The sequence below is a fragment of the Astyanax mexicanus genome, chromosome 1 (assembly GCF_023375975.1).
Source record: "Astyanax mexicanus isolate ESR-SI-001 chromosome 1, AstMex3_surface, whole genome shotgun sequence".
Lineage (NCBI taxonomy): Eukaryota > Metazoa > Chordata > Actinopteri > Characiformes > Acestrorhamphidae > Astyanax > Astyanax mexicanus.
The window spans coordinates 332,516-356,484 of NC_064408.1; the positions used below are offsets into that span (position 1 = coordinate 332,516).

Below are 23,969 nucleotides of genomic sequence, written 5' to 3' on the forward strand. Positions count from 1 at the left end.
GCAGTGGTTCTCTGGATCTGATACTGGAGAGCTTTTTTATTTCTACTCTGCATGTTTTGAAAGCTTCCTTTCTCTGAAACTCCAAAATTAAAATATCAGTTGGTGTCAAAGGTCAAAATCTAAATTTAACTTTGTTATAATTACATTATTCCTCCTACAAAATATAATTCACATTGTAGAGGGTTAACACATAACATATCATCTTTTATTTGTGTATGTACTTACTTAACGTTTTAAAATAATGTTATGCTATATTTTCTGAAACAGGCGGTTAGATACTATATATATCAGCACTTCCTGACAAAAATAACCAGTGTAAATATTTTCACTTTCAGTTTAATTTAAACTGAGCGTTTACTGCCAACTACAGGTCACTGTGTAGAACTGCAAAAAAATGTGTACATAAAGTGCTTTCAATACAGAATGTGATGAATATTGTATATAATTTGATTTAGTCTCCACAACATATTTCAGATACTAATCCTGCCTTTTTCGCCTTAAAATGTAAAGACTAAACTGAGTTTAAGTTCTGAAGCAGAAGAGAGAGAATGGTAACGTAAAGAAAGCTTTAACATTAAAAGCTTTATCTTTGTCTGTTTTTATCGTAAGACGTGTAGAAATGTAAACTATTCTGTAATTAATCAGTTAAGAGAGAGTGAGACAGACACTGCACGGGCAAGAACAACTTTATTTCATTTATACTATAGAGTAACATATTCAGAACACATTACAACACATTCTACACAGGTTTATAAACTCCAACAGTGCTGTGAAGCTTTCTGTGTTCATGCAATAATTATCACCAGTGACACAAGTTTAATTAAGAGCTTTCGACTTAAAGAAACACACCCCAACAATACACATTTTTATATGTGTACAGTAAGCATGCAGTATATAGCACAAAGCTAAAGGCCAATTTATATTTCCACGTCAAACCTACACTATAACCTACAACCTACACCTACTGTACAACGCTCCCTCTATGATTACGATTATTAAATGTTATTAAGGTCATCTCCATTTATTGTACGATAAGTCGATAATGTAATTATTGTGACAGGCCTACCACACCCTACACTGCACCCTGGATTTTAGATTGCTATTTTGAACTGAAATTATTCCGATTTTTTTGTATCCTCTGACTCTAGTCTCTAAAGACCTGAATTTAGATTGTGTTTTTGATTCTTTACATGCTCTGAAGTAGGTCTTTACATGGATTTTGATAACCTGCCTAGTTTGGATTTGGATTACACTCACGAATTGTAGGGGAGTCCATTGGTATATTCATAAGTAAAATAAGCACAGATTCTGCTTTTCAATATGAATTTAGTATTTTTTACGCAGAGAGCAAAGGCAATGCTAGTAACAGGTAAAATGTGACCATGTATTTCTGTTTTTTTTTTTCTGTTTTTGTAAAATGAAAACGCAAATGTATGAGCTAAGCTGCTCCTTGAAACAATGATTAAGCTGTTCTGTCAGGTGTGTGTGTTATGGGAGAGCTAACATCACAAACAATAAGCTAACTATTTATTATTAGCTGTTTGTAAGCTCACATGGAAAAATCTGCTTGGAATATCATCAGAATTAGAGTGAACAAAAAAATAAACTGTTGTAGAAATGCAGATATTATATCATAAAGGGGTCTGTATGCATACACTGTAATCGAGAGTAGGACATCTCAATGTGTAGGACAGAATGTATTCCTTCACTGTTATATTTCAGATCTGTGAAGAAAAACAGTCGGTATTAAATTGATTCAATTGTTAGATGTAATTGTTAAGAAGTTTGCTCTATAATATGTAAATAGGGGCTTAAGAAAATATTTATATATCGAGATATCACAATATGTTGTTTTGCACTACTGTATCGATTCTCAAAAACACATTCTTGACTTTCATTTCCTTATATTTATATTAATAATGTATATAAATTACTATATAAATAATTAATTTACAACATTTTCTTCTAGATAAGTTTTAAGATCTAACTGTCCTGATTAGATAAACAGTAATAATTTATTTTTTGATAAATAAAACGCAGTATATGGCCTTGCTAACAATATCACAATACTGCACAAAATATCACAGTACTGCCTTATAATACGATGCGCCTTATAGTGAGAAAAATACAGTATTTTTTAACCATAATCTCTATATTATACTGTGTACTGTTTCACCAAGTTCTTGCCTACACAGCCCTATAAGTATATGTGATTGTACTACTCATAATATTAGCTCATAAGCGTTCAGATTCTTTCTACTGTTTACTCTTTATCTACCTCTTACATCTCAGAAGGTTCAGTAAGGCTGTTAGGTGTGTTCTGGGCATTCTGATCAGTTAAATTGTTCTTCTCAGTGTTTTCACTCTCTTTATCATCAAGTTTTTCATAAGATATAAAACCTTCTTCAGTTTCTGTAGTAGAAATCTTTAGAGGATCTTTGCTCGTGTTGGGTGGTGGTGGGATGGAGAGCGTCTCATTGTTGGTTGGTGTTTTTTCGTCAGTGATCTTCACCTCTTCTGATGTTTCATTCAGCTCCTGTTCTATTTCTCTCAGGTGTTTTTTAATGGGATCTATAAGGTGGCAGTCTTCCAGATGTTTTATCAGATTAGCATGTTGTTCGTCCTCCAGGTGTTTTATCAGATTAGCATGTTGTTCGTCTTCCAGGTGTTTTATCAGATTAGCATGTTGTTCGTCTTCCAGATGTTTTATCAGATTAGCATGTTGTTCGTCCTCCAGGTGTTTTATCAGATTAGCATGTTGTTCGTCTTCCAGGTGTTTTATCAGATTAGCATGTTGTTCGTCTTCCAGGTGTTTTATCAGATTAGCATGTTGTTCGTCTTCCAGATGTTTTATCAGATTAGCATGTTGTTCGTCTTCCAGATGTTTTATCAGATTAGCATGTTGTTCGTCTTCCAGGTGTTTTATCAGATTAGCATGTTGTTCGTCTTCCAGGTGTTTTATCAGATTAGCATGTTGTTCGTCTTCCAGGTGTTTTGGATTTGTGTTGTACAACATTAAAGACAGGGTTTTATGTAGGTCCTGCAGGAGTGTGTCCTTTTTCTGAAGTTTGATTGTTAACTCTGTGGAAACACGTACAGCAGAGTGAGTGATGGTGAGCTGTAATCCCTGATCTTCAGATTAATTTAAACAGATACAGGATTAGTTTTATTCTAAAGATCTGCTAATTGTGGAAATATTCAGTCAGGAATTAGAATAAGAGATGTATACTCAGTAAATCTTATTTTCAGACTCACCTTTATTCACATCTTCTAGCTGAGCTGCTTTCATTGTTGCTGCTGCTGCAACATTTCCTAATCTCTGTTCAGAGTTTTCTTTCTGCTGCTAAAATATTGTAGGAATGATAGAATATAGTTCAGTTATTTTCTGTTCAGAGACTGAAATCAGTTTATTACATTAGATATTTAAAGTATTCAGTGTGAGTGCACTGACTAAATGCTTACTTTCAGATCAGGAGCTGTGGAGCGTGATGGTATATTTGTCATCATGTTCCGAATGTAACTAAATGGATTATCTAGATAAAACATACAGTAGATCTGGTTTAGTATCAGGGCTGTAGAATACACTGCAATAATAATACTAATATAAATCTTTCAGTATTAATATAATGAGGTTTTACTTACTCAATGGCTGAAGCCATCTCAGAATCTCCTATAAAGGAGAAAGAACATTGGTGTTTAGGTGCAGTAAGAGATCTGTATGAGTATGTGTCTGATGTTTTGAAGGCTGTGGAGTGTATATATATATATATATATATAAAGTATATACACAAATTCTATGAATACCGGAGGTTTGATCCACTGTGTAACTTTCTCCAGAGCTTCCTGGTTCCTGTAGCACTGCAGTAATCCTCTATCCTCATGAAACAGACAGTCCACACTGAGAGTATTCTCTCTGTTCACACTCCTGCTGCTGTCTGGTACTATTGACTCCGTATTAAATGTGTGATGTAGAACCACCAGAACTGCAGGCTTGGTTTCTGTAGCAAAACAAAGATTCATTCACATTCAATACTAAATCTTCAACCCTTAACATACATATTTAACCATAAATGTTCAGACTGATCAAAGTTTGGTACCTGATAAGTCCTGTAGTTTTTTCAGAGCTAACTCAATGTCAGTTCCAGCTCGAGAAACAACAGGACAGAAAACCAGAATAAAATCACAGTTCTCCACATTAAACTCCTCCTTCAGGCCGGGTATTCCCTCTTTCAGTTTTCTTATAAATTCCTCATCTGAACCCAGAGTGTTTCCAGATACACAGCGCAGAAACTTCTCTCCTCCTACAACAGCAGAAAAATATAGTTAATCTGTTTTTTATCTCTAAGGAGATTATACCAGAGTGTAGTCAGCAGTGGTGTGGAAAATTAGCAAGAGTAACTACATGTGCTCACATTTATAGAGCTACAGATACAGTAAAAGCAGGGGTATGGTTAAGTTTCTGCAGTGGCTTTATTTATTAAGTAATAAATAAATTAAAAAAATAAATTTATTATTTATTAAGTGAGGTAAAATTACAAGTCATCACTTTTCAACGAGTAGGGGAGCTAAACAACTGGGCTGAAGATTGGCTACTAAAGCTGGATGTGTTTTGAACTAGGCTATAGCTGGGCTTCTACACTCTCTCTGTTGGTGGTTTTGTCCCTATTTCCCCCCCGTATTTCTGTAATCTTCTCTATTATGCAGTAACTGAGCTCTGAGACCTTTTTTATTGTATGTCAACTCCCTTCTCCGCTCCTTCTTCACTGGTCAGGAGAATTGCTTCACCTGAGAGCACATGGACTGATACACATCTGAACAAATCTGATTTTAATCACATTTTAAACCACATCCAAATTAATCGTTTCTGATTGTCTAGACTATGAAATATCAATCTGGATACCTTAAATCAGACTTGGGCTGGCGGTCTGAACATAGCGTTATATATATGTGTTACTGTATTTTTTGCACTGTAAGGCAGTGTGCCTTATAATCCTTTAATTTTCCCAAAAATCGTCAGTGTGTTTTACAATCCGGTGTTCCTTATGTATGAATTCTACCAGTCAGATATTAAGGAGCAGTAAAGTCACTCCGCTGAAGTACAGAGTTATACAGGAGATTCAGTTTAGTTCTCCAGCACCCAGACTGGAGCAGTATTAGAATTAACTGCTAACCACAGCACTAAGCGCAAGCTCTTTTTCCGTTCAGAGGTGAGAATTATCGCCCTGTAGCCTGCTGATAACACCGGCTAGCACTGCTGGAGCAGCATTAGTATTAGCCGTTAACTGCATGTGTCAATCATTGTCGACTGCAGCCAATCAGATACTACACTTTTGTTGTCAATCACTTTTTATTAAGCCAATCCTCAGACAGACCAAGCTGTCCATCATTTTTTACTGCAGCCAATTACCTTAACAGATCTGTTAAAAGAAGGCGGAAACTGCATTGCTACTGGTTAAACGTAGCGCGATTTAAACTTCTGAACAGCGGTGAAGCTGAATGTGTTTTACAAAATACTATATTAACAGTTTAAACACATTTATGTGCCACTGTAGTTAGTCCTGCCTATATGCCGCTCTTAAACAGAAGTAACTGAATGAAAACATTAGAAAAGCCCTGACTTTAAATATTTTTAAATCAAAGATTAAAATACTCGTTTTTCTGGAATGGCACTTTCGTGATTTTTTTCCTTTATTGCAGTAATTCCAAAATTTCTCCTCGGGGATCAATAAAGTGTCTGTCTGTCTGTCTTGCATTAAATCGTGTATACTTATGTGTACGTATGTATATATATATATATATATATATATATATATATATATATATATATATATATATATATATATATATATATATACACACACACACACACACACACACACACATACGTATACATGATTTAATGCAATTACTGCAATAAAGGAAAAAAAAAATCACGAAAGTGCCATTCCAGAAAAACAAGTCTTTTAATCTTTAAAAAGTCAGGTCTTTTCTAACGTTTTCATTCAGTTACTTCTGTTTAAGAGCGGCATATAGGCAGGTCTAACTACAGTAGCACATAAATGTGTTTAAACTGTTAATGTAGTATTGTGTAAAATACTTATTCACATTCAGCTTCACCGCTGTTCAGAAGTTTAAATCACGCTACGTTTAACCAGTAGCAATGCAGTTTCCGCCTTCTTTTAACAGATCTGTTAAGGTGATTGGCTGCAGTAAAAAATGATGGACAGCTTGGTCTGTCTGAGGATTGGCTTAATAAAAAGTGATTGACAACGAAAGTGTAGTATCTGATTGGCTGCAGTTGACAATGATTGACACATGCTCCGCCCTTTAGCCACGCCCACTGGTGCTCCGGCCTGCAGCATTACCCTTCTCCATAAGGCAGGTCAATAGGAAGTCAATAGGTCAATAGAAGGTAACATTAATCTCTGAGCTGTTCAGAGAGCTGCTTCAGATTAACAACCTGCCCCTGACTGACTGAGCCCACCGCACTTACGAACTAAACCCAAAGATGAGAGAGCGCATTTTGCAGCAAGCTGCTTGTCTTGGGAAAAAGAGGTTTCCATATTCACTACAACAGTCTCTAAGAAGTAAAGGTCCGTTCTGAAACATCTGTGAAATAAAGTATGGTCCCTTTTATCCAGCACAGCTGCGAGTGTTTATCAAGCTCTATCTTGTATGTCCTGTAAAATGGATCAACTGCAAGACTATTCTTTCACCGGGACTGGTCCTGATTTACACCAGCTGGTAGACTTCACTTAAGCTTTTCTACCAGTCTCTAGCAACATACTATGTCACTGCTATTTAAAGGTCTAGCTCTGTTAACGTGAACAATAGTATTTAGTACTTGCTGCAAGTAACAGTTTCTGTGTTGTATATGACAATACTTTTAATGTCATAGTTACTCTGTTCATATGGCAGGGTTCTAGTTTACTCACAGTGTATTCCATATTTGGTATGCTCTCACATGCTGTTTGTCCGTGTCAGTTGACCCAGAGTGAATGGTTGTTAGAAGTTTATTGTAACACAGGGTGTTATGCAGTTATTTTAAGGACGTGCTTTTGGGGTAAAAAAAAAAAAACTCTTGGTTTCTATTGTTGCTTTCTTTCATTTGTATAGTTTAGTATATTTAGTGGTTTACTATGTGTGTCAGATATGCAGGAGGAAGAAATGTTTTATTATTGTAATACTGTCTCTTAAAAGTGATCATGATTCTGGAGAATCAATAACATTTACAATTTGAATTTTAAAAGGTTTGAATGCAGTTTCCCTTAAAAAGATTAAACACTGCTATCCTCCAGACCAATTAGAGAAAAACATCTTGATCAGGTCAGATGGTATGGAAGAAGATTTTTGATTTTATATCACCAGTTGACAAACAAAGGGTATGTTTTAAACTTTTCCAGCTGGATATTTAGCTCATGCACCACCTTGACCATCAAACGTTGACCTAAAACATCTGAAACCAAATAGCAACACATGCTAGAGGGGCTTAGCTGGGGCTTTAAGCCAGGCATACCCTAACTTCCGGCAGCGCCAGGCGACGGCAGCAGCTGGCTAGCTCTCCGGCGAACGTGTAGACTTTTTTGTTTATATTTCTGTTTTCTTGTGCACCTACTTGCACATACTTCCAGAATGTGCAAACCTATCATCGCCTACGACAAAGAAACGCTGCTAGACATCGGTAAGCGCTCTAAGGACATAACTTTTAGCCTACCGTTTGCTGATACCACGCTGGACATTGTCCGCCCCAGCAGACCGCTGCCGTGCTCGGCCCCGCATCCGACCGGAAGAAGCAGGCGGCGGGCACGTGAGCGTAGCCAGAGGCGGGGGAAGCGAGCTGGTGTTCGAGTGCGGCTAGCTAAGCTAGCTAGCATACCACTTCCCACGCTGTTGCTCGCAAATGTCCGATCACTAGAGAACAAATTGGACGAACTGAGACTCCGGCTCACTACTGATCGCCAAACCAGAAACAGCTGTGCTCTCATTTTCACAGAGACCTGGCTCCACAACGGCATCCCGAACTCTGCCATCAAGCTAGACGGGCTAACAGCTCACCGCGGTGATCGGACGTCCGCATCTCTAAAAACAAAAGGAGGCGGACTCTGTGTGTTTGTAAACAACCGCTGGTGCACCAACTCCGCTGTTATTGAGCACTGCTGCTCCCCGGACCTGGAGTACATGGCAGTGAGATGCCGGCCCTTCTACCTCCCCCGGGAATTTAACGTAACTTTAATTTGGGCTGTTTACATCCCCCCTCAAAGCGATGCTAAGCTAGCGCTAGCCGCACTGGCTAATGCTATCAATAAGCTGCAGTCCCGTTACCCAGAGGCTGCGCTCATTATCGCTGGAGATTTCAACCAGACTGATCTCAGGTCAGTCTGCCACAGACTCTACCAACACATCTCCTGTCCTACACGAGGGGAAAATACGCTTGATCACGTCTACACAAACATTACGGATGCTTACAACTCCACTCCTCTGCCTCCATTTGGTAAGAGTGATCACATTTCACTTCTCCTGAAACCCACATACAAGCAGCTGCTGAAGCGGGTGAAAGCAACAGCAAAGACAGTGCGTGTATGGCCAGAGGGGGCAGAGTCAATGCTACAAGACTGCTTTGAGTGTGCGGACTGGGATATGTTCAAAACTGCAGCCACCAGGGACTCACTTGTGGATGTTATTGAATATGCATCTTCTGTCACCACGTTCATCAAGAAGTGTGTGGATGATGTGACTGAAAAGAAACCAATCCGCACATTTCCAAACCAAAAGCCATGGATGAACAGTGAAGTCCGCAGTCTGCTGAAAGCCTGTGATGCTGCCTTCAAATCTGGCAACAGTGAAGACCTCAAAGCTGCCAGACACAACCTAAAGGTTGGCATCAGAGCTGCCAAACGCACACACAGCTCTCAGATCGCAGCATACTTCAATGCCAACTCAGACCCCAGACGCATGTGGCAAGGAATCCAAGCAGTCACTGATTACAAGAGCCAAGCCAACAGCCTTACTTGCTCGGACGCCTCCCTTCCTGCAGAACTGAATAACTTTTATGCCCGGTTTGAGAACACTGTTCAGGCATGTCCACCTATCACTGCCCTGCCCTCTGCCACAGATGAGCCACTCATACTGGCTACAGAAGAGGTGAGGAAAGCACTGAAGCGGGTCTCTACTCGGAAAGCAGCTGGTCCAGATGGTATCCCGGGTAGAGTTCTAAAAGCTTGCTCCAGCCAACTCGCGGCCCCCTTCACGGACCTCTTCAATGTCTCCCTGGCACAGTCCACAGTTCCTGACTGCTTAAAAGCCACAACAATCATCCCTGTTCCGAAGAAATCCTCCATCTCCTTTCTGAACGATTACCGTCCCATTGCTCTCACACCCATTGTGATGAAGTGCTTTGAGAGGCTGATCTCAGCTCACATAAAGAACAGCCTACCCAACACTCTGGACCCGCATCAGTTTGCCTACCGAGCAAACAGGTCCACGGATGATGCTGTTGCCCTGGCAATGCACACTGCACTCAACCACTTGGAGGGAACAAACACATATGTCAGATTGTTGTTTGTTGATTTCAGCTCCGCATTTAACATCATCCCATCCAGACTGGTCTCCAAGCTTAGCACCCTTGGAATCAGCAACTCACTCTGTAACTGGATCTTGGACTTTCTTACTGGTAGACCTCAGTCCGTCAGAATGGGGGATCACACCTCCCCCCCACTTATACTCAACACTGGATGCCCCCAAGGCTGTGTGCTCTCACCTCTGCTCTTCACTCTCTACACCCACGACTGCTCTGCTAAGCACAGCTCCAACACCATCATCAAGTTTGCTGACGACACTACAGTCATTGGCAAAATTACCAACAATGATGAAGGACATATAGGGAGGAAGTGGAGCTCCTGGCAAAGTGGTGCACCGTCAACAATCTCTCCCTCAACGTCAACAAAACCAAGGAGCTGATTGTTGATTTCAGGCGGGGGAACAGAGTGCACGCACCCCTGAGCATCGAGGGAGCAACAGTGGAGAAAGTCAGCAGCTTCAGGTTCCTTGGTGTCCACATCTCCGAGGAACACACCTGGTCACTGAACACATCTCACATCATCAGAAAAGCCCAGCAACGCCTCCACTTTCTCCGGCGGCTGAAGAGTGTCGATCTACCACAACAGCTCCTCTGCAACTTCTACAGAGCCACTGTAGAGAGCATCCTCACAAGCTGCATCACAGTATGGTACGGCAGTGCCACTGCTGCTGAACACAAGGCCCTGCAGAGAGTGGTGAAGTCTGCCCAACACATCACCGCAACTACCCTTCCATCCATACATCCCCTCTACAACAAGAGATGCCTGAGGAAGGCTATCAGCATCTCCTCCGATCCTACCCACCCCAGCCACTTCCTGTTCCAACCCCTGCCTTCCAGGAAAAGGTACAGGAACATTAGAACCAGAACCACCAGACTGAAGAACAGCTTTTTCCCACGTGCTGTGAAACTTTGCACTTTAATCATTTCACTTATATGCACTCTGCACTTTAATCAACCTGGCCTACCTCTACTATTATACACATATGGACTATATACAATGTACCGCTGTCACTACTGCACTTTAAACACTTTAACTTTAAACAGTACCTCATCACACAAACATAAATATACCAATAATCTTATTGTAACTATTGTTTGTGTCCCCTGTACTTTTGCCCTATAAGTGTGTTTGATGTCCCCTGTACCTTCTGCCCCTACACTGTGTGTTTTGTTTTGCACTTCTCTGTATCTATCGTCTGAGCACTATTTACTCTGTCCTACACTTTTCTTGTCTGCACTAGAGATCTAGCCTAATAGTGTTTCGTTTTACTGTACAACCCTGTATCAGTATAATGACAATAAATTGAATTGAATTGAATTGAATTGAATTTTTTCTGTTAATTGTTTTATAAATTCTGTAGCCAAACGATGTTGGCTTTCATTCCCAGAACGGCGGAACTTCAGCTTTCCTACAAACAAGTGTGCACACCGTCAAAAACAGTCAACATCTAAAACAGTCACTAATATATTTCAGAACCTTTACCACAGGGGTGGGCAATTAATTTTCCCAAGGGGCCACATAAGAAATTGGAACAGTTTTAGAGGGCCAGACTAATAAACTTAACTCAGTTCTGCTGAATATATATATATATATATATATATATATATATATATATATATATATATATATATATATAGATACATCATTTATAATAACCCTTTTTTATATAAAAAACAGTAAATAAAACATTACAGTAATGCAATGAAAATGTAAGCAATAAATGCATTTGTTTGTTTGTTTAACCTCAGTGCAGTTTTTGTGTTCAGTGAGAGAAATCTAGCCTTTTTTTTGGCGAGAACAAGTTTATGAACAACTAAATATATATATTTTTCCTAAGTTCCTAAGCCATCCCATTACTTTAAAATGATACAGTAATATCACTGCAAATGTATGTATTGAATACATGAGAAGGAGATCTTAAAGAATTTAGTGGTGTGATATAAAACCCTTTGATTTTCCTGTTTTGTAGGACTCCAAACTCTTGTCTTATTTTTCAGTATTATTACTGGAAACATACATATTGAATACAATGAACAATGTTACACAATGTTCAGCAGTTATTTTTTTATAACCATTTGATTTGCTTATTTTATAGGACAAATATTTCTAAAATGTTACACTGATCCACAGATAGGTAGTTGTATTTCTGGTGTATATTAGTTGATTAGATCTGGATACATTGTTTATTTAGCTGTAAATCTAGTTTCTGTTTCATTTTCAGTCTCTGCAGGAGAAGCATGAGCCTCCGCTCCTCTAGCTCCGCTGTGCATGCGGCTACCGTAATACACCGTTTAGACGCGGTGTGGACAGCACAACAGATTTACTAATCTCTTATAATTTACCAACAGTCTCTCAGGTTGTGGCCCGTGGGCTGTATGATGCCCAGGTCTGCTTTAGCGTGATGATATTGTACAGGCTTGTAGTTCTGCGTTTAAAAGTGATGAAATTTGTTGCACAGGTGCTGCATCCTATTCTACAGAAATCAGATCAGTGTCTCTCACAGCTGTCCTCCACAGCTTCTCATCTCTGAGGGAGCTGAGAGATGGGTGATGGTTCTGATAAATTGTATTGTGTAACAGAAAAGGCTGTGAAACTGAAACTATTTCTGTTCTTCTTGCTAGTCCAGCTCTTAGAACACAGAACCAGTTTTGCCTTTCACTTTTGTTCTGAAAACACATTGACGTGCTGCTATTGGGCCCTGAGTCCACTTTAAATTTCATTACTGTTTCTGTCTGACATTTTTAATCCACTTACAATATAAACCAAAATGTTAAGCTTGAATGCTGGTTTATCTTTTGTCTGCCAAAAAATCCCCATCTGTGTAGTGTGTGCTGCACATCTCCTCAGTTCTGGGGTTGAGGAGGGGCTGAGGTACTCCTTTTCCTTCCATCCCCTAAAAACTGGTGGGTGATTGGATAAGCCAAATTGCCTCTATGTGTTTGTGTGTGAGGGAATGTTGTGTAGTACCCTGTGATGTACTGGCGTCTTCTGTATTGCTCCAAGACCACCACCCTGATCAGGAAGAAATAAATATGACGATGAATTAATGCAACAACTATATTACGACCTGCTCATTTTTCCGGATACTCACAAATACAGTTTTGTTTTAAGCCTTCTGTCAAAAGAGTGGTTAAATAGTGCACATAATACTTTCACAATACTTTTCCTTCTACGGTACTCTTGTGCCATGCTAAACTAATTCCACAGAGCATCTCAGGCATTCTGAACCTAGTCATCCAGAATGGGTGGGGCAGAGTGTTCATTTCAGCCGTAATTATCTTCTGGACATGCTTTGTTTGGGTATTCACATAATCACTTCTCAGAACTATTTTGTAACGTATGCATATTTCTATTTCTATTTCTATGGCACATCAGTCACTTTTATAAGCAATGCCAGTGCACCTTGCACTTTGCTCTGTTAATTATTTAACTACTTTTAGCAACATCTACTGCACTGCTCCGTTTACAGATATATCTTTACCTTGTATAATAAGTTTTTTATAGCCTTATATGTTTTCTATTCTTCTGTGTTTTAATTTTTGTTTAAATATGTTTCTTTTTGTATTGTGTTGTTGCTGCTGGATGCCCAAATTTCCTTTGGGATATATAAAGTATCTATCTATCTATCTATCATCTATCATCTTGAGCCACTATACATATAGTGCTATTGGTCAGCTGGAGCTTCATCCTCTTCAGATGTAGACGTGAAGACTGGAACACGCCTGACCCATCAACCTGCAGTAGCTGTGAGCATTGTTTATAGGATTACACCATTGTCCTCCACAAATACAGGGACATGACGTCTTTATTAGCTCTGACAACCTGACCATGTCTTTTACATTAATCACCAAGGATCTTCCCCAGCCCTGAGGCTCGCACCCCCAAGCTAGCATTGCAAAAGAGCGAGTTCTTACCCAGTTGCATCAGTGGACCTATTTGGAAGAAAGAAGACTACTTATTGTCCACAGTGGTTTCCCCTTACAGCAGAGAAGGAGGCGGATTTTCAATGCTTTAGCAAGCGTGAAACATCTAGCCAGTGAGGTTGTTTGAACTATAATGAACGATAATGAAAACAATAAAAACAAAACGCTTCTCTGGCGAACTTTAGTTTACATGCCTTCCCTGTCTCTCTGTTGCACTCGGCATGACTTTAGTTTCCGCCCGTTATAAGGCGTTTTTTCCCAGTTGTAACTCAGTTCACTAACCCAGGCAGTGGTAGTTGAAAGGACCACAAACCCTGACGACTCGGGTTCGATCCCTGCATGAGGAGCGGTGTGTTTATTTATTTATTTTTTTCTTTCTTCTTGGGTTTACCTGCTTTACATAACTGGGCGCAGGACCTGCGTCATGCTTTTCCCTGTTTATCTGTTATTAAATGTCCTCATGCTCATCTGACTCTGCAGAAATCAAGTGGCATCTAAATCAAGAGATCCTACAGCTTTCTGTCTGCCTCTTTGTCTGAGAGGATTTTTGCAGACTGTATTTCTGATGTCAGATGCACAGTATATAATGCTAACAGGTGGAAACATTTTTCTAGATGTAGTGAGTCACGCTGGTGACTTGGCAACTTTCACTCGATTTAACAGATTAAATGTGGCTTTGACTTTAAGCATGGATACATTGATGGCACTCGTTCACCACGTTCACCATCTGCTCTGGTGTTCAGGAGGCATGAAATATAATGCTAATTATGCATATAACTGTTTCTATGATGGCAACTGACTCACCTCTGAGTCACCTCCTTTTTAACCCTTTTAGACCTGAATATAAAAAATGTTAGTTTCTGTCTGTAATGCACACAAAGGAAAACTCCAAATTTTATTCAATGCACGTTTATTGTCCACTGCATTGAAAGCATCTGTTCAACATTCATTATTTTATATTTGATATTGATATTTTTATTTCACAAAAAGTTTTCTACTTTTTCTAAAAAGTTGTTCTAAATCACATAAAATCTGCTGTTTTTTTACAGTACAGTAATCTTTTTCATTGGCTGGTTTATGGTTTATTCTCATGGACAACAGATCTCAAATAGAATTATGCACAACAGAACATTTTAAAAACACAATAGACTATAGATGCTGTATACTGTAATGAACGCAGGGTCTGAAAGTGTTAAAAAGTGATGGGCAGTGCGACTTATTAAAGATCTCAAATATGGTAAACAACAGAATTAAATCCACTAGGTATCTGCTCTGCTGGTCATTCAGCAATATAGAACCAGTTATGGTTGAATCTTTGCATTTATTCATCATGAACACAAAGGCGATTGCAGTTTTCATCTTGTGTGATGGAAGGTGTTTATTGAAATGATTCATAATCAATGACGTGTGATGATTCATAAACAATGACGACTATTAATGATATTACTTTTTGTTCTATGCGATGATAATGTGTACTGTGACCATTCTACCCTCAGTGAGCTTTTTTGAAATGCTGAGTAAGAGTTTTCTCTATCTGGCTATGTGTATGTGTTAAGGAATGCACGTCACAGTTGTTCTACAAATTCTGGCGCCAGGGTCATCTTCCTTTCTGCTTGCAATGTTTTGAGAACCAGCCTGATATGCTCACTAAGGGATTATGTCATATCACATGTCAGAAGAAGTTGACGTGTCACAATGGTGGCACTGTGCCCATAATTGGGAAGTAAGGGATGGGAGGATCTAAAAGGTATAAAGAGAGCTTGGCACCTCTTGCAAGGAGGAGTTCACTCTGTATTCATTACGTGTGTCTTCTCAATAAATCTTGTTACTCATTCTGATCAAGACTCAGAGACTCTGAATATTTCTTTCTTCCTGTCATTATTTTTCCACCACAATTTGGCGTCACGGAACAGGATGAGCATGGTCTTGCGATGGAGGGGGAGAGACTAGCACCTGCCGAGGACGCTCTCCAGCAAAACAGCTGGGCCCAAGAAGCAAGGGAAAAATTCCACAGAAAAAAGGACAAGTACCGCGGGGGTAAGTGCAGCCTCTCACCCCCCATTCGCAAAATCCAGGCCTCATCGACAAACATTGGTGGTGAGTGACAGGTTAACTAATTTACTCATTAAGGAAATTGAAATGTAAACAATTGTTCTTAAATTAATTTACTCCCCTCCATCCTTCCTTCAGCACTCCGCCCTGGACAGTGAATAGTTACATGACGGTGTACAAGACTAGCCTGGTCATAGCGAGGCCTTTATTGATGTATGTAAATATATCTTTGAAGTTAAAGAGAAGACTAGCCTGGTCATAGCGAGGCCTCTATTGATAGACGTGTCATTAGAGTAATAGGTCCCGGGACCGTGGGGAGGAGTGCATAAAATAATACTAATAGTACAGGGTACTGATTGTGTATTAAGCAGGGATAGAAGAAGGAAGGTGAGACGTGATTATTGGGGCTAAATTACTCTGAGTCATTAAAATCGAATGAGAGAACAAAAATGGGATCCCAAGTAACTAAAGAATTGAAATTTAATCCAAAAATTCATGACGCAGCTCTTTTCAATCAAATGAGCCAAGACTATATGTGTATGTCTGTGTGTGTGTGTGTTTATGTAGTGTTGTTCAAAGGTTTGGAATCATTAGCATATTAACCCAATATACATATATTAAAGTAGGGCAGAATATTGAGCCATGCTGGAACTGTTCAATGTAACATGTTTCATTATCTTTATGGAAAATGCTGTAGAATTCTGAGGATGGCAGTTTAGTGAATATGTGAGACAGCTTCATGTTTGAGTAGTAGTGATGAGTTATGTACAAATGTCCACATTGTGAAAGTCATCCCTGATTGAAACAGAAAAGAGATGAGGATTCCAGGCTTTTGATACAATGTGTGTGTGTGTGTTTCTGCGTGTGTTGAATAAAGCAGTGAGAGAGATAGACAAAACATCTCTTCTCTGCTATCTTCTATCACATTTGGTGTGTGTGTGTGTGTGTGTGTCTGTGCGTGTGTGTAAGTGTGTATGTTTCTAACATTTGTCTAACTCTGATATTCTGTAAGCGAATCTAATGATGAATATAATGTGTGTGTGGCTGTGTCAGAATCGCTCCCTATTCCAGAAATAGTGCACTATATAGTGTAAAACCATTTTTGCAGTACTGTTTAAAACCGCAGCAGTACATTCTGTTCCCTATATAGTTCACTATGAAAAACCTAATGCATCACAAAATTTAGAAATTCCAAAATATACTATAATGCAATGCAGTGCTGTTGTATTAGACGTCCTCAGAGCAGGACAAACATGGTTTATTGTTTGGTTGTTCCATAATTCGTTTAGTAAATAGAAAATGCTACATAGTGAAAGAGTTAATGAGTGAGCCATTCTGAACACAGCTTCTGTCTTCATGTGGTTTAGGCCTTTTCTATTATTATTCTTTTTTATTGAGACTGATTTCAGCTCAGTCTCAGCTGAATGAGATTTAAAGAATACACATATCTAATTTCTCTAGTGGTTCTCATGTATCTCAGTCTATGCTGATCTTTTGATTCTCTTAATGAGGATGGTAGATTTTAGAAACCAGTAAGGAAAGATCTTACTTTCTTTGGAAAGCTTTAATTTGACAAACTTAATATTGTATCTATTACGAGCTGCAGTGAATTGGGTCTCTCTTTCTGACTTTTAAACAAGGAGACATCAGATGTTTTTTAAAAAAATATATATATATATGGAACTTTCTGTTTTGCTTTCCATATGTTTTCTATTTCTCGCAATGAAGAACTTGCTTGCATATTCTTGGCTATATTTTGAGTCCCCATCAGAGCACAACAATATAATGTTAATGTTTATACAGTTTAGAAATATCAAGCATTGTTTGGCTGGAAATAATTTTTGTTTTAGTTATTTCATGAGGCTAAACAATTTTTAACCATGTTAGAATTCCTTTCAGGATTTCTTTTTTATTATTATTTTTTTTCTTTTAAGGTTTTTTTTGGAGGGATTTTTTTTCTTTTGACTGATTGTTGCTCAGTGCTGTTTTCTGGGTGTTTGAGAAGGCGGGGGTGGTGCTCATCACAGGAGTTTTGACCCTCAGAGACAGGGTCCTCTGCAACAGTACTGTGAACATCATCTGAACCAGAGCACTTCATGAGGAGAGTCTCAGATGAGAGACTGTGTTTGGTCCAGCTGTCGGTCGATGGCTGGACTGCGTCTTCACCGGACCTGCTGTGATTGAAATGTTACAGCACTGGTCCAGGAAACTGGTTTCAGATCTGGAAGAACTGAGCGATCAGAGACCGCTTCAGACAGCACCTGCTCAACCATCAACACCACCCACCCCCAGCAGCCAATCAGCCCAGTGGATCCACCCCTCAGCCTGAGCCAGCAACAGAGACGTGAGACCAGATTTTTTATTTTTATGCCTGTTTACTTTTTTCCATTAAAAGGAGTGATTTTATTTAATTTTTGATGTTTATGCCTCATGTAGAAATGTTTGGTTAAACTTTAAATCTGGTGGTGACTCAAATTATGACTGTTTTACCTTTCTTTTTAAGAAAAAAAAAAAGGGAGGTTTTAGCTTTTTTTTGTTTCTCTTTTAAATAGTGTTTCTCATCAAAAACTTTGATGAATTAAAAATAATATCTAGTTCAGGGAAAAAAAATCTTTAATTTCATTGTAAACAGTAGCCAAACATGGTTGCTTGGCAGATTAATACATTAGAGGCCTATCACACATTGGCCCTCAATCTTCACTGGAAAGTTTTTTTTTTTTAGGTTTACATTATGTAATTTATGTTGCCTAATGACTATGATTTGTATAAAACATTTTTAATAACAATCATCTCCATTAAAGCTTATGTAAGGGAAGTTGTTTACTGGCTTTTGACAAAATTAATACATATAAACTCAGATGTAGTTGTAACTAGCTAAAGTAACCAAGCATGCTGGCTTAAATAAAAATCAACCATTTAAAATCTTATTAATACATCAATGTAGACTATCAACTACAAAAAGAGCTTTGCTTGCTCCAAAAGTTTTTAAAAAAAAATATATATATAGGGTAAGATAGAAATCTTCCTCTTATATGTGCATTAATATTAATGCTAAATTAATTCAATATATATAATAATAACTAGCTTGCTAAACCACCAGCTAACAGTCTTGCAACTATGCCAAACAAGTGAAACTTAAATATGTTTTTATTTTTTGCAATTAATTTACAGGTAGCACAGTTCGCAAAAATATATATTGGAACTGAACAAGGAAAATAAATATTAGGCTAATGACTTCTAACAGGACCATTGCAGCTCATAGCTTCAAAATCACTGTCATAGGAACTAGTTAGTCTAAACTTAGGTGGACCATGCCTACAACAGCTTGTGGACACAACTCCACACACATTTAAATTCTAACATCAGCCAAATGTTTTTAGACTCAAGTTAACAGATGGAAAATAAGTTTACGAAGGATATAGAGGAAATGCACTGACTGCATCATACTCATCAGAGTTTTGGAAGAACTGAACTCTTACTTAATAACTAAAATAAAAAGGGGGTGTTTTATGCTCTTTGTGTGTTCGCCCTCAAATAACAGCACTAATCAGACTAAATATTCTGAACAATGCTTTAAGGATTTCTGAGTATGTGTAAAGTTGAGGATTGTTTGTCTACAGATTGGCATTAAGAATTTTGGCACATAACAAACTATTTTAAAATAAATAAAACTAAGATTAATCTGAAGTGCACAAATAAGTTTTAGATGTGCTTCAAAGGAAGAACTGGGTGATCCCTGATGGATATAAACTGATAGAGAGTTACAAATCTTTGGTGCATAAATACAGAATACAACGCTAAATGTTCTCAACAAATGAGCTGGAATTGTCGATCTGTCAGGAGTCCTGATATATACTTAGCTGCTAAGCAGTTAAGAGATTTTTACACTTTTTACACTAAATGAATATTAAAATCCAATCTAAATAATCTTCTCTCTTTTTTTATGTGTGTGAGTTAGAACTGTAGCTGCAGCATTTTGACCACAATGTAATTTGTAAATTGTAGAGAATAATAATTGTAATCCAGAGAATAATGCATTACAATACTCTAATCAAAACAAAGGTGTAGATCAGCTTCTCAGCATCTAGTGTAAGAAAATGTCTAATTAATGTATAAAAAATATATACATTATTGTGGTTGAAGATTAAATTAGACAATGTGAAAGGTTAAAAGAAAATATGAAGGCATTTGATAAATAAATGTTGAGACTATGTATTCTATAGTCTAGAGCGAAAACAGTGACAATGTTGAAAAACATTGACTTGATTTTAACACTTTTAAACTTCATGTTGTAATTCTGGAAAAAAAAAAAAGAGAAAGTTAATGTAGTAAAATTTGTTTATGAATCTTCTCAGATCCATGGTGGGCATGACGAGGCAGGGAGAGTCCGGCGTGGGGACTGGTGTGCAATAGGCCCCAGCATGTCCACAGCTGAGATGAAGAAACACTTGTTCTCATACTCTGTATGCGGACACTTGTCATTACTCCCGGGGCTTCTTAGGCGTTATGTAGACCATCATGGAATCTTGGATGATTCCATTTGGTCTAGAAGGGGGGAGTGAAGGGTGTGATTGGAGATAACCACACCTTCACACTCTTATTCTTAAATGTTTTATACATTTATATATACAGTTATTATTTTTACTGTTCACATTATAATTCACTTAATAACCTTATGATCTCTGCTCTCTTTTTAACTGTCACGGCGACACAAGGCTTTGGAGGTTGTTTTTTTTTTTTTTTTACTTTTTTCAGGAATCAGGAAGGTCAGAGTGTTTTCATCAACAGTGAGAGCTGTGAGGAGAATGTGACCCTGAGTGGCAGAGAAGCTTCACTGCTGTTCTGCTGTTCTGGGACCAGTGCATATGAACTAGGAGACAACAAGTTATCTGAGTGAAGTGCTGGAAACCTCTCCTCAGATAGCCAGAAGATCTTTACATCCACTCTTTTCCTCTGTCTCATCTTCTCACAGACTTTAGGACACTTAAGGACTGTCTGCTGTGTTCATGAAGGACACAGAGCTGAACAACATCATGATAAGAACCTGTTGCTCAGACAGGCTGGAGCTGATCACGTCATTAAAACTGGACAACATGCTGTTAACTGGACTCTGCTGACGTAATCATATTGATAAGTTCTGTACAATCACATGTCATTTGCAAAATGTATAACTGCTTGGATGAAGTATGAGGAATTCTCTCTGGCCCTCGACTGGCTTTATTTTCTTTCTTTCTCTCTCTCTCTCTCTCTCTCTCTCTCTCTCTCTCTCTCTTTCTTTCTTTCTTTCTTTCTTTCTTTCTTTCTCTCTCTCTCTCTGGGGCGCGAATGTGTTGACCTATCGAGATTTTATTTGTTGATGTACTTTTACTCTTTTCTAATATATATATCTATTAATTTTTGTTCCGCCATATGCAGAAGAAAGGCCAGTTTCCTGCAAGTTACAGTAGATACAATAGAGTTAGATACTGCATTTGGGCTAGACCGTTTGTTTAATGAAGGTAAAGAAAATTAGCTGTAAAAAGAAAATTTCATTATTGATTCAGAATCAAAGGGGGGAGTGTGATGGAAGGTGTTTATTGAAATGATTCATAATCAATGACGTGTGATGATTCATAAACAATGACGACTATTAATGATATTACTTTTTGTTCTATGCGATGATAATGTGTACTGTGACCATTCTACCCTCAGTGAGCTTTTTTGAAATGCTGAGTAAGAGTTTTCTCTATCTGGCTATGTGTATGTGTTAAGGAATGCACGTCACAGTTGTTCTACAAATTCTGGCGCCAGGGTCATCTTCCTTTCTGCTTGCAATGTTTTGAGAACCAGCCTGATATGCTCACTAAGGGATTATGTCATATCACATGTCAGAAGAAGTTGACGTGTCACAATGGTGGCACTGTGCCCATAATTGGGAAGTAAGGGATGGGAGGATCTAAAAGGTATAAAGAGAGCTTGGCACCTCTTGCAAGGAGGAGTTCACTCTGTATTCATTACGTGTGTCTTCTCAATAAATCTTGTTACTCATTCTGATCAAGACTCAGAGACTCTGAATATTTCTTTCTTCCTGTCATTATTTTTCCACCACACTTGCATTTGAGTTTTAAAAATCAGAAGCAACTTTGTTAAAAAAAAAGATTATTGCAGTGATTATTTTGGTACTCAAAGGTTCAAAATGCCTTTTGGGTTTTTGTTATCGATATATGATGTCACTTATTGTGCCCCAGAAAAAGTACAATTTAGAGAAATAGTTAAAAGCTGAACACTACTTACTCTAATCGTTTTGACCATAATGGTTTATAAAAACCTTACTATAAATATAAAATTATCAGTTTTTATAACCTGCAGCCTAAGACCTCAGCAGGAAGAGAACCTGAGTGTATCAGCTGCTCTTATTTACCTTCACACGACTTCCTGTTCAGTTCTACATTTACTGCCAGTGATGTCATTACGGCCTTTATGGCCAAGCTTCAGCATTTCTTATAGATCTGTTGAATCATTATAACCCGTCCAGATTCTTTAGCTGTATATTCTTTATATTTAGAGAGTTCTCTTTTACTTATTCTATCTTTCAAATCATGAATTGTAAGTGAATTTTTCTGCTGCAGGTTTTACTCGTTTCTCTTTGGCTCCACCTTCTTGTTATTACGAATCATCGGCTTTGTTTATTTATGCATGTTGACTGCTACAGCTGAATCACCTCCAACTCCTATCTCCTAACACGGCGTGAACTGATCTACCATCTAAACATCTGCTTACCCAGCATGTTTACAGTAGATTTCCTCTTTTGTGGTCTCTTGCTGCAGTCTTCCTCTGAGTGTCCTCTCTTCCTCATCTAATCTGATGCACCTCCACCCGCAGACCAGCCGTCTGAGTGTTTACTCTGAGGACTGCAGAAATGAAACCAAATGTAAAGAACATTCTCAAAGGTTTCTAAAGGTTTCTGGTTCCTAAAATCAAACTGATGATTACTCACGGTCTTTACTTAGATTTATATAAATATATGTAATTTTCTTAAAGGTTAAAAGTGTTTTATAAAGTAAACATCTTTAACTTAAAAGTAATAAAAGTATGTGTAGCATATCTCATAAAAAAAGCAGTTAAAATAATTACATTTTACACAAACACACATATAAACACACACACACAGTTTCTAAATAAATAACTAAAATAGAAGTTTAAAACAGACCAGTATAAATACTCACACTTTGTGTTGAACACGGACTGTCTGATGTTGTTTACCTCAGCAGGTCCTGGCAGATCTGTCCCTATAAACTCTTTCACTTTCATTTAACTCTTTAAGTCTTTGCTGCCCCCTGCAGTTTTAGAGCTGCACTTCTTGTTAAACTGAATTTTCTTTATTTCTGAGTTAAATAACTGCTGTTATGAATCTAAATAAGCTGAGAGGTTTAGAATGAGCTTCAAATGCCTGGGAAGCATTTACAATTCCGGTAACACTTTATAATAACTTTCATTATTATACCACTAACTAATGGTTAATAACTGTTATTTTTCACAGTTTAAGAAACTAAAAAGTCGCTATCACATTTGTAAATACTAATGAATGCATTGGCAACATGAACTGCAATTGATAAACATTTGCCCGGTTTAAAATGTGTATTTACTATTAATTTATTAAGTTCTAATGAGCTCATGATTTGCTAACATTTATACTATGAATATCCATGCTGATAAATAAGTCTCATGTGTGAGCGTTTGTTAATATTCAAATTCTGATGAACTACTGCTGTGTTCACATCTACTGATCATTAGTTAAAAACATATTAATGAAAGTTATTATAAAGTGTTTCCGTGTTTAGAAGCTGTAGTTGATAGCTGGAATTAAAGAATATGGTATTTAATTTGGAAAACAATTTTTTTGTTGTTCAGCAGTTGAGTGTTTGTTGAGTATTGTTGAAGCTGTAGGAGTAACGTGAGACAATTAAGAACATTCACTGCAATAATCTTCTCTTAGTGCTTAATGCAAGATGTTTGATGATACTATAGTCCTACAAAACTAATATTAAATTAACTTAAACTATCAATACTTTATTAATAAAAAAACGGAGTTATCTAGAACGTCTGATGTGTACAGTATAATTCCTTGCGTTGTTTATTAAGCTAAATATTGCATGTTCACCAAAAGCACAACAATTAACTTTTCAAAGTAGGAAAAATTATTTCCTGCTTCTTATCCCTGGATGTTTGTGAGATGTGTGGTGCATGTTTCTAAACCCTGCATGGTCCTCAGAGGTGTGATTTATACTTGATTTTGCTTAGTTGTCAGGGTCAGAGTGCCTTTTTCTCAGCATAATTATCTTTTTTCCTCACAGAGCAGTACAAATTCTTCTCGTTGTGGGATTTCATCAGTAGAATTGGACTGTGCTCATGTGCTGCTGTTGTAAGAGTCCTGTTT

The 23,969-nt window shown here is 37.9% G+C and overlaps 1 protein-coding gene and 1 long non-coding RNA gene across 2 annotated transcripts; one reads left to right on the top strand and one right to left on the bottom strand.

Annotated features, from left to right (window-relative positions):
• Positions 1-670: 670 nt before the first annotated feature.
• LOC103027786 (uncharacterized) lies at positions 671-22,844 on the bottom strand. Its single transcript, XM_049483475.1, has 9 exons — positions 22,759-22,844; positions 22,313-22,443; positions 12,546-12,590; positions 4,098-4,301; positions 3,805-3,998; positions 3,643-3,670; positions 3,463-3,533; positions 3,256-3,343; positions 671-3,081 (listed from the first exon to the last, which is right to left on the bottom strand). The coding sequence occupies exons 2-9, from the start codon at positions 22,386-22,388 to the stop codon at positions 2,282-2,284; spliced, it is 1,506 nt and encodes a 501-aa protein (XP_049339432.1). The 5' UTR covers positions 22,389-22,443; positions 22,759-22,844; the 3' UTR covers positions 671-2,281.
• On the top strand, positions 15,285-21,032 carry LOC125804717 (uncharacterized). The gene is made up of 2 exons (XR_007440876.1): positions 15,285-17,897; positions 20,309-21,032. It is a non-coding gene; the product is annotated as an uncharacterized LOC125804717 (long non-coding RNA).
• Positions 22,845-23,969: the final 1,125 nt, after the last annotated feature.

Bases quoted from the DNA above. Each gene is read 5' to 3' on its own strand.
- LOC103027786 (XM_049483475.1), bottom strand. From the start codon at position 22,388: ATGAGGAAGAGAGGACACTCAGAGGAAGACTGCAGCAAGAGACCACAA. The intron at 3,671-3,804 runs GTATTCATAGAA...TCTCCTTTATAG, and splicing joins CACAGTGGATCAAACCTCCG to GAGATTCTGAGATGGCTTCA. The intron at 3,344-3,462 runs GTAAGCATTTAG...ACAATATTTTAG, and splicing joins CCACAGCTCCTGATCTGAAA to CAGCAGAAAGAAAACTCTGA.